The 16,956-nt window shown below is 39.5% G+C and overlaps 1 protein-coding gene across 1 annotated transcript; it reads right to left on the bottom strand.

Annotated features, from left to right (window-relative positions):
* Positions 1 to 6,869: 6,869 nt before the first annotated feature.
* MRPL44 (mitochondrial ribosomal protein L44) lies at positions 6,870 to 16,487 on the bottom strand. Its single transcript, XM_032857342.1, has 4 exons — positions 16,264 to 16,487; positions 14,262 to 14,730; positions 10,139 to 10,317; positions 6,870 to 7,155 (listed from the first exon to the last, which is right to left on the bottom strand). The coding sequence occupies exons 1-4, from the start codon at positions 16,440 to 16,442 to the stop codon at positions 6,984 to 6,986; spliced, it is 999 nt and encodes a 332-aa protein (XP_032713233.1). The 5' UTR covers positions 16,443 to 16,487; the 3' UTR covers positions 6,870 to 6,983.
* Positions 16,488 to 16,956: the final 469 nt, after the last annotated feature.

Raw genomic sequence — 16,956 nt, 5'->3', positions numbered from 1 at the left:
TGATCTCGGCCCACCAAATCTTCCCCCTGCTTCCCTGCTTCCCTCTCTCTCTCTGCCTGCCTCCTTGTGATCTCTCTCTCTGTGTGTCAAATAAATAAATAAAAATCTTTAAAAAAAATAAAAATAATAAAAAATAAATTTAAAAAAATTGCAGACCTGTCATAAAAGTTCACATTTTCTGTGATACTGTGATTTTTTTCTTTTTTTCTTTTCTTTTTAGATTTTATTTATTTGAAGGGCGCCTGGGTGGCTCAGTGGGTTAAGCATCTGCCTTCAGTTCAGGTCATTATCCCGGGGTCCTGGGATTGAGCCCCATGTCGGGCTCTTTGCTTGGTGGGAGCCTACTTCTCCCTCCCCCTGTTGCTTCCCCTACTTGTACTCTCTCTCTCTCTCTCTCTGTGTCAAATAAATAAAATCTTGGAAAAAAAAAATTTTATTTGAGAGAGAGCATAAGGGGGGGTGAACTGAGGGAGAAGGACAAGCTGACCCCCCCTGAGCACAGAGCCACACACTGGGCTTGACCCCAGGACCCTGAGACCATGACCTGAGCTGAAGTCAGATACCTAACCGACTGGGCCACCCAGGTGCCCTGACACTGTGATTTATAATAAGAGATATATATATTTGGTTTTCATCCACATTTCTGGCACAGGGCTCCCCAAATCCTTGGAATTTACAAAGTGATAAGAGCTTTTGTTATGTTAATGAGGTAACATTTGGCCAAAGAAGGCAAGTATCCAGAGAGGTGGAGTCATGGGAGGGAGCCCTTGAGCTTACAAGACATCTACCTAATTCTAAGCCCTAACCTACACAAATGTGCATTATTTCCACAAAAGGCAGACCTGCAGTAATCTGGACTGCCAGCCAGGGCTGGATCTGGTGGGCTGGCCAGGGTATCCTCCAAAGAGAGACCTGAGAGCTTTGATGGCTACAGATTGGAGGCTGGTTGCTAGGAGACCCCACCATGTGACTGGAGGGCTGAAACTTTCAGCTCCACCCCCACTGACCCCTGGGGAGGGGAGAACAGCTTTAAGTTGAATCATGGCCTGTGGCCAAATGATTTAACCAACTGTCTTTGTAATGAAGCCTTCATAAAAATCCAAAGGACAGGTTCTGAGAGCTTCCGGGTCAATGAGCACCCGGGGATTTTTGTGAGTGGTGCACTAGGAGGGCAGGGAAGCTCCTCGCCCTTCCCCAGACCTTGCCCTATGCATCTCTTCCATCTGGCTGTTCCTGAGTTACATCCTTTTCCAAACCAGCAATCCAGTAAGCAAGATGTTTCTCTGAGTTCTGTGAGTCACTCTAGCAAGTTAACAGAAGCTGAGGAGGGGTCCTGGGAAGCTCTGATTTATAGCCTAAGGGTCAGAAGGAGAGGTGACAACCTGGGTGCCAACTGGCAGCTGAAGTAGGTGGGGGAGGGGAAGCCTTGTGGGCCCGAGCCCTTAACCAGTGAGATGTGATACTCCCTCTCAATAGATGATGATAGAATTGAATTCAATTGTAGGATATCCAGCTGGTGTCTGAGCATTGGTGATGCAGGTGGGGGGGACCCCACACATTGGAACTGGGTGTCAGAATCTTTATTTGCTATGCATGCAGACATTTGAGCAAACAATTTATCACATAGATTACATGTCACATTGAGTTTGGGTAGGAGACAAGCTGCAATTTTCCCAAAGTAACAAAATGGTAGACTTCTGGAACTGAGGCCAACAACCAGTAAAATCACTCTTTTGACGCTTAATGAAATGAGGATTCTTCCATTTTGCCCAAAAAAAAAGAGTAGGCACTGACCCAAATAAGTCGAAAGCTCTAGGTCTTACTGGCCTTTGAGTCTTTGTCCTAAAAAGGAGATGACAAATAACTTGAAAATAATGCCAATCCTAAGACACAGGGAGTGGCTTTTGTCCCAGGAACTCTGCTTTTCTGAAAGTGAAAAACTGAATGACCCATGAGCTCCACATTCAGGGGTCTAAGAAATTGAAGTGGGAGGAGCAGGGATTTGCCCTGAGCCAGCAGAGCAGCAAACACCACTTCCTAGGGCTGGTCTTTGGTGGCTGTCTGGGGAAAGGCACCGACCAAGTCAACTAAGTGGCAGAAGACGTCTCTGGCCTTGGCCTTCCATGACCACTGAAAGACCCCGTGTCCCACCAAGAATCCACTTCAGGCCACCCAAGAGTGAAAGACACTACTGGCTCTATAGCCCGTTTCTGAGTTTCCCCAACTGACCCTTTGATCCTCTCCCAAATCTTGGAGAAAAAAGGAGACAGATGTGATTTAAAGGAAAAATTTGCTAAATGAGAAATCACTGTTTATGGGGTGCCTGGGTGGCTCAGTCGTTAAGCGGCTGCCTTTGGCTCAGGTCATGATCCCAGGGTCCTGGTATCAAGCCCAGCATCGGGCTCCCTGCTCAATCGGGAGCCTGCTTCTCCCTCTCCTACTCCCCCTGTTTGTATTCCCTCTCTCACGGTGTCTGTCAAATAAATAAGATTTTTTTAAAAATCGCTTTTATATGATAGCAAGATACATGATTAGTGTTTGCAGATTAAATTACTGAGTAGGAGGTACTGAAATGGAAGTGAATTTTTAAATTTCTCAGCACTATACCTCCTTCATCTGAAGTTTCTAATCCCAGCCACCAAAGGTGAAAAGAAGGGTAGCCAGACTTTGTGCTTGTCCTTCATAGACCAGGGAACAATGCGAGCACGCACGGCTCGGTCCCGGAGGCAGGCTGTCAGGAGCCCCAGAGATCATCAGGTTGGTTAATCTGAGGATGATCAGCTGATTTTATTTTACTGTATTTGTCTTATTAACTATATTGCCTACTGATAAGTATCTCTGTCCCTGATTTGTTGTCTTGCTGATCAATAATGTACCTAGAGAAGTGTCTTCAGAAAGTCAGGCAATTTCTCTGATTAGAAATATTCTTCTCTAGCACTCAATGACCTCATTACTCATCTCTTCTGCAAAACTCATTAGAATAAACTCATTAGTTCATTTGATGATTCTGATACATAACAGATGTGGTAAAAAGATACTCTGCAAACAATCAAATAATGGAGTTCTTCCTCGGTTGAAGGGAGAATATGTTAATGTTTTTAATTTTCTTAATTGCTTTTCTCTCAGAAATTTTTCTCGAAACTATTAGTCTTGCTGTGAGTGAGTACTAACAGATGAGATACCTGATCAAGAACAAATGAATGTTATGGAAGGCACAGCCACTACCAGTGTCAAACTGCTCTTTTTTCAGGGGCATGTGTGCTTGTGGTTACAATATTTGATTGCATGAATTTTCTCCTGGGGGGTGGGGGGACTTGTTGTTAGTTTGCCAGATGAGATTTAATCTAACAATCATTCTTGGTATTCTACAGAGAGAACCATGGCTTCCAAGTGCTCTGATAGCCAACCAAATTTACAAGCCTCAGCTTGGGTCCTCGGGGATGATGGTAGAGGGGCTTTACAAACTAGATTTGTAGATGACACCAGAGTCAACGGAAGGGAGGAGAAAACCAAGTGGGCTTAGGGATACAGACGTTGCTTACAGGCTGCCAGCTGGGCCTCCTCAGTGGGCGCCCCTCAGCCAGGGAGATCTGGTCCCCCACATGGGAAGAAATGTCCACATCTGGCTAAAAGTTTCAAGATGCCCTTGAGTCTGCAGTGCAACTTCTCCATCACCAAAAAAAAGAAAAAAAAGAAAAGAATAGCAAGAAGGGGCCAATAACGTCTTTAAAAGTTTAATCTATGGCAACCCTACAGCTTTCCCTCTTTTCAGAAAATATGAAAGAGCTCAAACATCCATACCTTGGCATCATAGGTGAATTGTTCACATATCAGACTCAACATCTTACGGGATAAGGTGAGCTAGTTTCTGCAATCACGTTCATAGGCTGTCAGAGCTCTAACAGGCCTCAGGAAGTCATTTTTCACTGTAATCCTTTGCCCTAAATGTCTGTCCTTCCTGTATAGGGAGAAAAGAGCTCCCCACAATGAGCACATTGCATACTCAACTACGAAGTAGAATTACCACACCACCTAGTGGCCAAATATTAAAAAAGGTTCAAACACACGAAAACAGTCCCTATTTGTTCCATTCTTACTTGGAAGGTACTTTCTAGTAATAATTCACTTTCTCATGACCACAAAAACACTTTGAGAATACGGTTTCCTGTTTTATATATGCATATCATAAAAAGCAGTATGGACTAAAAAGAATAAGTTTTATGTAATGGAATCTATAGACATCTATCATGCATTTTTTGTTCAATGTTCTACTTTGGGCTTAGGGAAAACGAGTGGGAAATGGTGGGAAAGGATGTCAATCTCAGAGTAAAGATTAAAGAGTTAAACGTCTTTCGGTGGTGCCAGGCCAAGCTCAAGTATTAGTGCTACTGTATTTCTTCAACTTCCTTATGGTCATAATGACTGTCTTCTCAACATGAACCAGATGTTAGTCAAAAGGCAGTCCTCCACCTGGTCACTCAATGCTCTTGGTCACACACCCCTTTGACAACATCCTTACACCTATGTTCCTCTTGCCCACACATCAAACTCACACAGTATTTATTGGTTCTTATAATGCAAATTAAGTTGTCCTAGAGGTTGGCTCCAAGTTTCAAGCAATTTCATATGGAACTGAGAAAATATGTGTTTTATTTTCTACATTCCAGCCAATCTTAGCTTGGTGGGTACTTTTTTAAAAGTACAACTTAAATTCAGATAAGACTTTACTTAGAAATGTGTTGAAACCACATTCTCTCCATAAGGGATTTGGATCTCTCTACTCGTAAAAAGTAGCTTTTATGAACCAGAGCTAGATCTGTCTTACATGTAAATCTAGAATCATTCAAGGTTCAGGAGCTTTAAAAAACAAAGTATGAGGATAGTTCCCCTCCAACCTTGTAGGATAAGGTTGGAGGGGAACTATCCTCATACTGCAAAATGCCTTGAACAGGGGAAACCTGGGATCACATTACCAGCACTATTTGTCAGGGAAACGAAGGACTACTAAGTTTGCCAATGAATTCTCTCAAGAGCTTTGGAAAAAATGTTCATCTAAAATAAAATTAGAGTAATACTCCAGCTAAACCTGACATTTTGCATATACTGGATGTGTAAGTGGTTGGAGGACATTTACTGTCTTTTGCTTCTCAGAAACTTTCTATCATCCCTTCTCTGGCATCCATGAAATCAAATCATGTTTCCTTGTGGATGACACACACAAGTGTGGTGTTTTTTACTACTGCGTTTGGCCCTCTATCCCTGCGTTCAAGTGTTGGGAGTTAAAGTTAACTCTCAAAACTTAACTCTCAAAAATCGGGGTGCCTGCGTGGCTCAGAGGGTTGGGCCTCTGCCTTCCGCTCAGGTCACGATCTCGGGGTCCTGGGATTGAGCCCCGCATCAAGCTCTCTGCTCAGCAGGGAGCCCGCCCCCGCCCCCTGCCTTTCTGCCTACTTCTCATCTCTCTCTGTCAAATAAATAAATAAAATCTTACAAAAAAAAAAAAAAAAAAAAAAAAAAAGGAAGGGTGAAATCATTTAAACTACCAATTTGGCCAGTTAGGTAGTTCTCAAACTTCCCCTTCTAAACACAGCCTCTGCTTCACTTGAGATACTGAAAGCCCCCTTACATATGACAAAACTCCCACTTCCCTGACCAGTTTCAGGAAAGGGGTTCCAATGGTCCTCTTCATTTTCCCTTATAAAGATTTTACGTCAAGCCTTTCACCTCCTTGCATCTGAGAAAGCAAGATGGGTCACCAGCAGGTCTTTGGGAGCTGTGAAAACTCAGCCAGGGGTCTTGTTTTTGCCACCCCTGCTCAAATGAGCATGGTCTGATCCAGAAATACAGCCTGAGTGAGTGCCACCAGCATCTCCATCAGTAAAAGGAAGCAGGCTTCAGGAAGTTGGATTAAATGAACTTCCCTGAATGGGTCATCCAGGATATTTACCTTAATGCTAGCTCTTCAAACATAAAAATATTTCAATTAAAAAAAAAAAAAAAAAGAAAAAGGATTTTACAGCACAAGTGACCTCAGTTCTAAAATTTCTATTCCCAACTCCCAAGTCCCATTTTTCTTATTAACCCCTGGGAGTGACTACTGACAAACTGAAACTAAAAATTACCACTATTGCCAAAAAGCCAAAAAGAAACAAAGAAACAAAAAAAAAAATTTGCAGCTGGAGAAATACTACATCTAACACAAAGGACTGAAGAACTAGAAAGGCATACTCTTTAAGATTTGTTCTCTAGAAACTGAATGTGTTACAATAAAATACTTAGAACAGTGTTTGGGGGGGGTGCCTGGGTGGCTCAGTGGATTAAGCCTCTGCCTTCTGCTCAGGTCATGATCTCAGGGGCGTTGAGATTGAGCCCTGCATCGGGCTCTCTGCTCAGTGGGGAGCCTGCTTCCCTGTCTCTCTCTCTGCTGCCTCTCTGCCTACTTGTGATTTCTCTCTCTCAGTCAAATAAATAAATAAAATTAAAAAAAAAAAAAAGAACAGTGTTTGGTACACAGTGGCTATGATTATGGAATACTAAATTGATACTTTGTTTTTCCAATAACATTGATAAATACATACTTTTTCAGTTAGCTGCTTTTGACTTCCTTTTCTTTTAAAAGCATAAACTTTATCTTTTGTTTTATAGAAATTGAGTAACTATGAATTGGTATACAGAATTTTAAACCTAGACAGACTCTAGGGATCATATAAATAACTGTCTAATTGTGATAAGCTGCACTTTAACATTTATAAGGGTTGAGAGTTATTACTATTTTAGCTAAAATCCCATTATGGAAACAGTAAGACTTCTGACCACCCCCCCCCCCAAAATCAATGACCTGATAAATATCATTTAATTTTAAGAACTCATTATGAGAAATAAGACCTATTTATTTACAATTTGAAAAATATCCAGCTTCGAACATCTTTAACATTTATCTCATTCTCTGGCTCACAAATTTCAGGCTGCCACAGTTTGACAAGTTAGCTGGCAGTGACAGTCTTTTCTGCTCTGAAATTCTCTTTGGGCTTGGAATAGTCCCAGGGCCGTCTGTTCTCAGTGAACCTGTAGAGTTTCCTAAGTGCCACTCGAGCTGCTTCTTCTTCTGCAACCAGCACTGTCTCCCCAGGTCCTTCTGCAATCAACTTTTTATCACTAGGAAAAAAAACAAGAGTAGTCTGAAATTACCTGTGATCATAAGATAGTCCACAAATCAGTTATGGCTTCTAAATCTTACTTTGGCAATAATATCTACCAGAAATAACACAAGAGCTTTGGATATTCACTAGTTTTGTTGCAAATTTATTATATGCAGTAGTTAGAAAAGAAATATTTACATTTCCATAGAAATACAAATAACTCACGAGATGGATCGAATATTTTTCAAATCAAAAAACCAAGGCCCTGGGGCGCCTGGGTGGCTCAGTGGGTTAAAGCCTCTGCCTTCGGCTCAGTTCATGATCCCAGGGTCTTGGGATCGAGCCCCACGTCGGGCTCTCTGCTCAGCAGGGAGCCTGCTTCCTCCTCTCTCTTTGCCTGCCTCTCTGCCTACTTGTGATCTCTGTCTGTCAAATAAATAAATAAAACCTTAAAAAAAAAAAACAAACAAAAAAAAAAACCAAGGCCCATGTAAGTATGGGTTTGTTCTGCTGCTGCTGTTGTTGTTGAAGGAATTTAAAGAATATATACAAATCTTGCTATAAGAAATTTGAAACTATTAAAAATGTTCATGGAAAATATAACTACATTATTTTTAATTCATCCTGAATCTGTGATATGAGGAAAAGTTTTATGGAAAAAAATTGTAGCCTTTCTGGTTTCTCATCTAAACTTTAAAACAAATAAATCAATTCTGTCCTTTAAATTAAGAGCTTTAGATCTTTAAAACTTGCTACGGTTTAAAACATTATTTTATATATTATAATCCACTCTAATCTATTCCCAAAAGATACTGAGGTTGCACAGTGAACACTTAAGGGTATCAGTATTCTAGTTAAGCCAAATTAAACAAAAATGGGTATTCCCGCTATACTGATATTTCTATTACAAAAAACTGGCAAATTCTTCTCCAAAAATGTAGAACTGTTCCCACAGGGAGGAAAGGATGTGCACTGAACAAGTGTGGTATGGATGTACTACTTCTCAATAACATTTAACTACCTCCTAGAAATTTCCTGACCCCAAACTTTACTGTAAACTAAAAGAAGCATCTCTGAAAATCTCATGAGCAGCAATTCCACTTAATAGCTCAGATTCAATATAAGTTGACTTGAAAGCTAAGGAAGAATAGAACCAAATTAAAGAAAAATGAGCAAAACTATGTAGGAAAAAAAAAAAACAATACAGAAGGAATTTGCTAAGAAACATTTGCTATGGTAGTAATTTGAAATGAAACAAAGATTAATGATAGAAGTTAAACTTTACAGTAGTAATTCTCCATATACATATTTGTTACAGTATGGAATGAGAAAATCATCTGAGTGAACTTCAAGCTTTTACAAAATGTTTATTATGTTTCTGGTCCAATGATGGTCTTAGTGTATCACTGATCATTTTTTTTTAAATACCATTATGTAAAATCTAGGGAAAAACTAAATAATTTTACTACCCAGTGACAACCACTGGTAGTAATAGGGCAAACTGCTTTGTTTAAAAATAAGAGGCCATTCTTCAAAATTTCTGTATGTCACTAAAAGTCTCTTAAAAAAATCACCTGTCCTAGTTGTACTATATTCTGTCACGTGCATTTATTATTCCTCTCTTACTGGATTCCAAAGTTATTTCTAATTTTTTTTTTTTAAAGATTTTATTTATTTATTTGACAGGCAGAGATCACAAGTAGGCAGAGAGGCAGGCAGAGAGAGGAAGGGAAGCAGGCTCCCCGCTGTGCAGAGAGCCCGATGCGGGGCTCGATCCCAGGACCCTGGCATCATGACCCGAGCCGAAGGCAGCGGCTTAACCCACTGAGCCACCCAGGCGCCCCTATTTCTGATTTTCTAATTGAAAAAAATAATATTAGTTCAACAACTGTTTACTGACTACCATGTCCTAGGAACTGTTCTAGGTATGGGGTATGAAGAGTAAACAACAAATGCATATCTTTGTTTACAAATTTTTGATGCAACCTGGAGAGACATACCCAAAGTGAGAATACCAAATCAAAGGATATGAAGAATTTAAAACCTCTTGGCGTCTGGTCAAAATTACTGACAGAAACACTGTACCACTCTTTTCTTCTACTAGGAATATATGAACTGCTGATAAAAGATATGCTTAAAACTTACCAAGTTAATAAGCAAGAGTACCTCATTATTTTCCTTTGCATTTCAATTAAAACTAAAGTTGAAACTTTTTACAACATTGTCCATTTTCTCCTTTGTGATGTCTCCCAGAGCCTTTAACCTATAAAATCCTACATCATATAAAGATCAGAAAAATACTGACCTAAATTTTAATCTAGGTTTCTTAAATATTCAATCAGTGTGAGGCAAGCCAACTGTTTACTAACAAAACTAAAACATTCTCAATGTGGGCTGATTTATATATTTTGATGGACAACTAGGCCCTTCTTTTTCTAGTCCTAGGCTCAGCTAAAGCTATTACAAGTGTGGATTAAGGGTAAATCTCTAACACTTATGAATCAGAACTTTTATTTTTCTACAGAAATATTTAATTAACATGAATTTCTTATTCACTGAAATGAATGGAATTCTATAATGTACAGTTGGTTAACAAAAGCTACTATTAGCAAACCACAGATTATTTACCTTCCCCTAAGACTGACCAGCAGGAAAGTAATCAACAGATAATCGTGGGAATGAGAGTGGAGCGCCTCGGTGGCTCAGTGGGTTGAAGCTTCTGCCTTCGGCTCCGGTCATGATCTCAGGGTCCTAGGATTGAGCCCTACATCAGGCTCTCTGCTCAGCGGGGAACCTGCTTCCCCCTCTGTCTCTGCCTGCCTCTCTGCCTATTTGTGATCTCTCTGTCAAATAAAGAAATAAAATCTTAAAAAAAAAAATCATGGGAATGAGATTTTTTAAATCTGTTAATGCAATTAGAGTTTGTATTAAGAACTGTGAAAAGTCAGTTGTAAGGCTTCCAATCAATGTTATGAAGTCAAGATTAAAATTTTACTAACCAGTATAAGCCAACAAAAAACACTGGCAAAGCTGTGGTACTTCCAGACTGCCTGGTAAGTCTAGATTCAGGAGCTGAAATATTCCTTTTCTTCAGTTCTTCTACCAGTAGCCCCATGGGATTTATTATCTTCCAAATCTCAAAAAGTTCTTTTCCAGTCATCTGAGTAATTAAGAAGTCCTGCATATAAAAATACAATTTATACATTTAAAGTAGTATAAAGAAAATAAGGAATGTAATCAAAGCACACTTTTAACAGAATTTAAAACTTAATGGGAATTGAAAGAGACAAAATGTATTACTCCTTTTCATATCCATATAGTTCTTCATGTAAGTTTTCTTACAAAAATCATAGTTGCTGCTGACAACATGATATTCTGGCAAGAATACTCAAAGATTCCACAAAAAAGTTGTTAGAACTGATATATGAGTTGTCAAGTCTCAAGATAAAAAAATCAATATCCTGAAATCTGTTGCACTTTTATACACCAATAATGAAGCACAGAAAGAGAAATCAAAGAATAGGTCTCATTTACAATTTCACCAAAACCCGTAAGATACCTAGAAATAAACTTTTTTTTTTAAAGATTTTATTTATTTGTCGGAGAGAGAGAAAGAAGAGAGCAAGTACATGTACAAGCAGTGGGAGCAGCACCAATGTGGGACTGGATCCTAGGACACTGGGATCATGACCTGAGCCAAAGGCAGATGCATAACCAACTGAACCACCCAGGCATCCCCTATCTAGGAATACATTTAACCAAAGAGGTTAAAAGATCTGTACTTTGAAAACTACAGAACACTTATGAAAGAAACTGAAGATGACAGAAAGAAACAGAAAAACATTCTATGTTCATGGACTGGAAGATCAAACACTGTTAAGATGTCTATACTACCTAAAGCAATCTACACATTCAATGTAATCCCTATCAAAATACCACCAGCATTTTTCAGTTAGAACAAACAATCCTAAAATTTATATGGAGCCACAAAAGACCCCAGATAGCCAAAGCAGTTTTGAAAAAGAAAATCAAAGCTGAAAGCATCACAATTCTGGACTTGAAGTTTTATTACAAGGCTGTAGTGATCAAGGCAGTATGGGACTGGGGCACCTAGGTGGTGTGGTCAGTTAAGCATCCAACTCTTGATTTCAGCTCAGGTCAAGATCTCAGGGTTGTAAGATCAAGCTCAGCTCAGCTCAGCTAAGATTATCTCTCTTTCCCTCTTGCCCCTCCTCACCCCCAAAATAAAATTAAAATAAATAAAAATTTTAAAAATAATAATGAAATAAATACATAAATAAATTTTTAAAAAGAGTTTGATACTGGCACAAAAACATACATAGATCCATGGAACAGAATGGAAAACTCAGAAATGGACCCAAAAGATACGGTCAGTCAACTAATCTTCAACAAAGCAGGAAAAAATATCCACTGGAAAAAAGACAATAAATTTGGGAAAACTGGACAGCAACATGCAAAAGAATGAAGCTGGGCCACTTTCTTACACCATACACAAAAGTAAATTCAAAATGGATGAAAGCCTAATTGGGAAACAGGAAACCATCAAAATCTTAGAAGAGAACACAGGTAGCAACCTCTCTGACATAGGTTATAGCAACTTCTTACTAGACACATCTCCAGAGGCAAGGGAAACAAAAGCAAAAATGAACTGCTAGGACTTCATCAAGTCAACAAAACAGTCAACAAAACTAAAAGGCAACCTTCAGAATGGGAAAGACATTTGCAAATGATGTATCTGATAAAGGGTTGGTATCCAGAACCTATAAAGAACTTATCAAACTCGGCACACAAAAACCAAATAATCCATTTAAGAAATGGGCAGACACATTAACAGGCATTTTTCCAAAGACATACAGACACATGAACATATGCTTAACATTGAGAAAGACACATCAAAACTGTAAGATACCACCTCACATCAGTCAGAATGGTTAACATTAAAAACACAGGAAACTACAGAAGTTGGCGAGGATTCGGAGAAAGGGGAACACTCTTACACTGCTGGTGGGAATGCAAACTGGTGCAGCCACTCTGGAGAACAGGACGGAGGCTCCTCAAAACAGAACTACCCTGTGATTTAGCAATTATACTACTAGGTGTTTACCCAAACCATACAAAAATACTGATTCAAAAGGACACATGCATCCCAAAGTTTATAGCAGCATTATCAACAGTAGCCAAATTATGGAAAGAGTTCAAATGTCCATCAACTGATGAATGGATAAAGTGGTGTACACACACACAACATTACTTAGCCATAAAAAAGAATGAAATCTTGCCATTTGCAATGGCATGAGTAGAGCTAGAGAGTATTATGTTAAACAAAGTAAGTCAGCTAGAAAAAGACAAATACAAAATGATTTCACTCATATGTGGAATTTAAGAAAGGAAACAGATGAACCCGGAGGGGGAAAAGAGAGGCAAACCATAAAAGAGACTCTTAACTACAAAGAACCAACAGGGCTGCTGGAAAGGAGGTAGGCAAGGGAGTAGGTTAAATGGGTGATGGGTATTAACAAATACACTTGTGCTGAGCACTATGTGTTATATGTAAGTGATAAATCACTAAATTCTACTCTTTTTTTTCTTAAGATTTTATTTATTTGACAGACAAATAGGCAGAGAGGCAGGCAGAGGGAGAGAGGAGGAAGCAGGCTCCCTGCCGAGCAGAGAGCCCGATGTGGGGCTCGATCCCGGGACCCTAGGATCATGACCTGAGCCGAAGGCAGAGGCTTTAACCCACTGAGCCACCCAGGAGCCCCTACTAAATTCTACTCTTGAAACTAATATTACACTATACATGAACTAAATGGAATTTAAATAAAAACTTGAAAAAAAAAACCACCAAAGTTCATAAAGGTAAAATCTTATCTCACAACTTAGAAATATATTTTTATCAATAAGAAAAATATTTTTAAAACAAATGAATTAATGAATAAATAGTGGTAACTTCTGGCAGAAACTCCTATAATAGTACTTCACTGTCTAAATTCATGATTTAAAAAAAAAATCATCTAAATAATTTCACAATAACTTTCTTTTAAAACCATTAAAGACTTGATAATATTTTCAATTTATAAGACAAAAAATAGAAAAATTATGACCATTCAAAGTAGAATTCATTTGCTAATAAAAAAAATTACCAGTGTTGACAGAAAATATGAGAACATGAATTGTCACAATACACTGCAATTAGTTCATGTTAACAAACACAGTATATAATAAAGGATGGGTGAATGGGGACATGAGGGGAGAAATTTTAAAAAGAAAAATACCTTAGTTCACAAAATAGTTAATTTCGTTACAACACTTGCCCGAGCACTAGAACTCTATTTCAGCTTTGTCAATAAATAATATTTATCACTGACACTAACAGAACACTGAATGTTAATTACACTGGAATTTAAAAAAAAATTTAAGTTTATAGGTCCTCAATAAGGGACTCTGAATTTTCTAATATATAGATATAGAGTTGTCTTATGAGACACATACGGTTAGTTACACTATGTATGGATCACTGGATTACTTCCAATATAGAATAACCAACTGCAGGGTAAAGGAAAAACAATGTGAATACCTAAGATATTAGTAGGAATATAAAAAGAAATCTAGATTTTTTTGGTGATCACCTATGCCTCCTATTTTTCCCCACAGGAAAATGGTCTTATTAGTTTATTATTAGAACTTTCAGTGGGAGCACAAGTTGAATTATTCTAATCCCATCTCCCTAGAACAGTTTCTAAAATGCACATATGGGGGGTGCCTGGGTGGTGCAGCCGGTTAAGCCTCTGACTCCTGGTTTTAGCTCCAGGTAACCTCAGAATCATGAGATGGAGCTTCGCACCAGGCTCCATGCTCAGCAGAGTCTACTTAGGACTCTCTCCCTCTGTCCACCCCCTAGCATGCACACATGTGCACACTCTCTTTCTCAAATAAACATTAAAAAAAAATAATAATAAAAAAAAGCTTTAGGTCTTTCTCAGAATTTGGTAGGGAGAAAAATTCACAGATCACCTTCTACAATCATATAACAAAGAAATGAATTACAACCTACTGTCCACCTCAAGCAGGTCCCAGCATGTGCACTTAAGCATTACCTACCCTGATGAAAAGAGCAGTTCTCTCAGGGCCACTGCTCTGTAGCAGAGCTCCAATCACTGCAAAGAAAGTCTTCTGTAAAACAGGTGCGGGAACTGGAAATTCTGCACTCAGTGTTAACTGCTCCACAGCCAAGTTTCTGGCCACGTGACATACCACTTCCTCACCAGTGAGAAAGTCAACAAGACTTTTAATGCCTTCAGTGGGCAAGTCTGGATATGCATCCTCAAGAAACTGTGTGAGGCAAGTTTTTGAAAAAGACGTCCCTTGTTCAGCGAGTTCTTCATTGTCTTTAAGATTCAGAAGAACAGCTTCTTTCTCTATTCCAAGGTTTTGGCGCTTGGCCTCCTCACTTTTAATATAGCAGGTATTAACAAATGCAGTTTTGAGAAGATCTAAGGAAAAGGTTTCTTGTAACCGATGTCCAAATGCTTGTATTTCAGCATGGTAATCCCAGTTGGGCTTCTCTGAACTAAAAATGTAAAACAGAAGACAGTAAGAGATGGTAAAGAGAGCAATAAGATGCTACAATAACGTGAAAACTTTAACTGAGATGCAACTTTATTGATTACATAAAGGAAATAAAGAAAAGACTGAGTTTCATCTTAACACCACACTTTGATTTTCTGAAAGTTAAAATTTAAGTCAGATGATTACTCGTGGTTCTTTGCTATATATATTGGTGGATTCATTTTGCCTTTGAGCCAACTGCCAAATTAAAGTTCTTCAACATCAGAAATTAAGCCATTACCCTATCTTTTTGAGTCTTTATTTCTGCTATAACCATGGAATTGTGCTTTATATGTAGGTACGAAATAGGAGTTATAATTTCACAGGCTCAAACTCTAAACAACAAGTACACTATATTTCTCATATTTTATTAAGTTTTAAAAACCCCCACTTAAGTTAGCATCTAAATAATCTAACATCATTACAAATAGATTAAAAGTTTGTAAGCATTCCCAAGAATGCTAAAAGGTCTTTCTAAAAAGAGACAGTAAAATCCAAATAAAACTCTTTTAAGTAAAAATGGATAAGAAAATATAAAGATCTCAGTTATAAGTCATAAAATGTGCGTTAACCTATACAATCCTTAGTTTCTTCCAACTGTAAAAGCCAAAAGAGACTAAGCTCACAATAATCAAAGAAGCGTGAGTTAAGAGATAGTATTTTCTGCCTATTAGGAAAATAACTTAATATTGTTTTGAAAGAGTATAGGAATATGAACACATATATTCCTACTGACAGATGTATAAGTTGGCTCAACTTTGGGGAGGCAATATTAAAGTAGTTATCAAAATTTCACACTAAATTTCCCAAGGAGTAAGAACTTCAAAACTAATCACTGTTCCATCGGTTGTAATAGCAATAACATGGAACTCAAATACCCACAAATGGAGTCATATTTTACATCGCCACGACTACATGTCAAAGTCACATTTTTAGAGAGCAAGATTCAAGACCTCAGGTATAGCAGATGTCACTTGGAGCTAAGACGCTGTCTTTTCACGCCACACTACTGGACTTGTCAGGCTAATGCCAGACACTACTGGAACAACACTACGAAGAAACAAGATTAACTGGGGCAAGAAAGCTAAAGCTCAACTGTTTTCCTTTTATTCTGGCAAACAGACTTGTAGTTGCACATACTTAATTTTGCTCTTGCAATGCTGTGCAACGGTTTCTCGCCTCTCTTACTCAGGAACTCTCAGCCATTACCAGAGAAACTACGCCCCCAAGTCTACATAAAGGTTAGTTAGCCTCAGCCGGCGTCATTTCTCACAACTCAGTTGACAGGCTCTAAGGGTTCCAAAGCGTCGGGGACAGCCCCGCGCTCCACCCGGAGGCAGAAATTCATTCCCTGGGCCTCAGCCCACGCGTCCACGTTCCACCGGTGTCCCTACGGCAAACGTCCTAGGCTCAAGCCAGGCGCGCTTTAACGAGGAACAACCCTCCCGGCAGCCGCCTCGACGCCCACGCCGACCCCTTCCTAGGAGCCTCCTACCGGCGCACGGGCGGCGGCGGGCACCGGAGCAGGCGCCATCGCTCTAACTCCTTCTGGAAGCGGAAGGCGGCACGGAATCCCTTTTTCATGCCCCGAACTGGTGGGACGAGAGTGGGAGTGGCCGGTGACAGGAGGCAGCGAGGCCCCCGCAAAAGCAGTCTCCCCAAGCCGGATGCCATTTCTCGGGAAAAGCAATGGAGGGCGGAAGGAAGAAAGTCGGACCAGTGTCTCGGTAACACAGTCCCCCCGGAATTGGGGAAGCTGAGCGAGATCCGGGCGGGGCTAGTACCCAGGGGCTGGCGGCTGCCGTTGAGTTTTACTGCGCATGTGCGAGCTCTGGTTTCTGCCAACCCAGAGATTACTTTCAGGTGAGCGGGGAGTGAGGGGCGTTTGGATCCGGCAATGTGTGGGAGTTACTTCACCCTCAGTTGCTTTCTTGTTCTTTCCTTTCTTATTAGCGCAAAAACCTGTTTCACTGTCTAAAGAAAACACGTGAAAGTCTTAATAAAAGAAAACACTTCTTGTCCATGTGTATGTATTTAGTCTTAAGAGTTACAGACCATCAGCCCAGCCACTATTTAGGAGCGAATATTTACTCAACATGTCTCCAGAAAACTTCTTTTCAGGAGCCCTAGACTAAGCGATATTGACTTAACCAAAATTTCGATTTCTAATAGTACAAACTTTTTAAAG

Source organism: Lontra canadensis, unplaced genomic scaffold (assembly GCF_010015895.1).
Source record: "Lontra canadensis isolate GAN:19392208 unplaced genomic scaffold, GSC_riverotter_1.0 scaffold13, whole genome shotgun sequence".
NCBI lineage: Eukaryota > Metazoa > Chordata > Mammalia > Carnivora > Mustelidae > Lontra > Lontra canadensis.
Note: the sequence above shows the minus strand (reverse complement) of the source record. Positions and strands in the feature narration are given on the sequence as shown.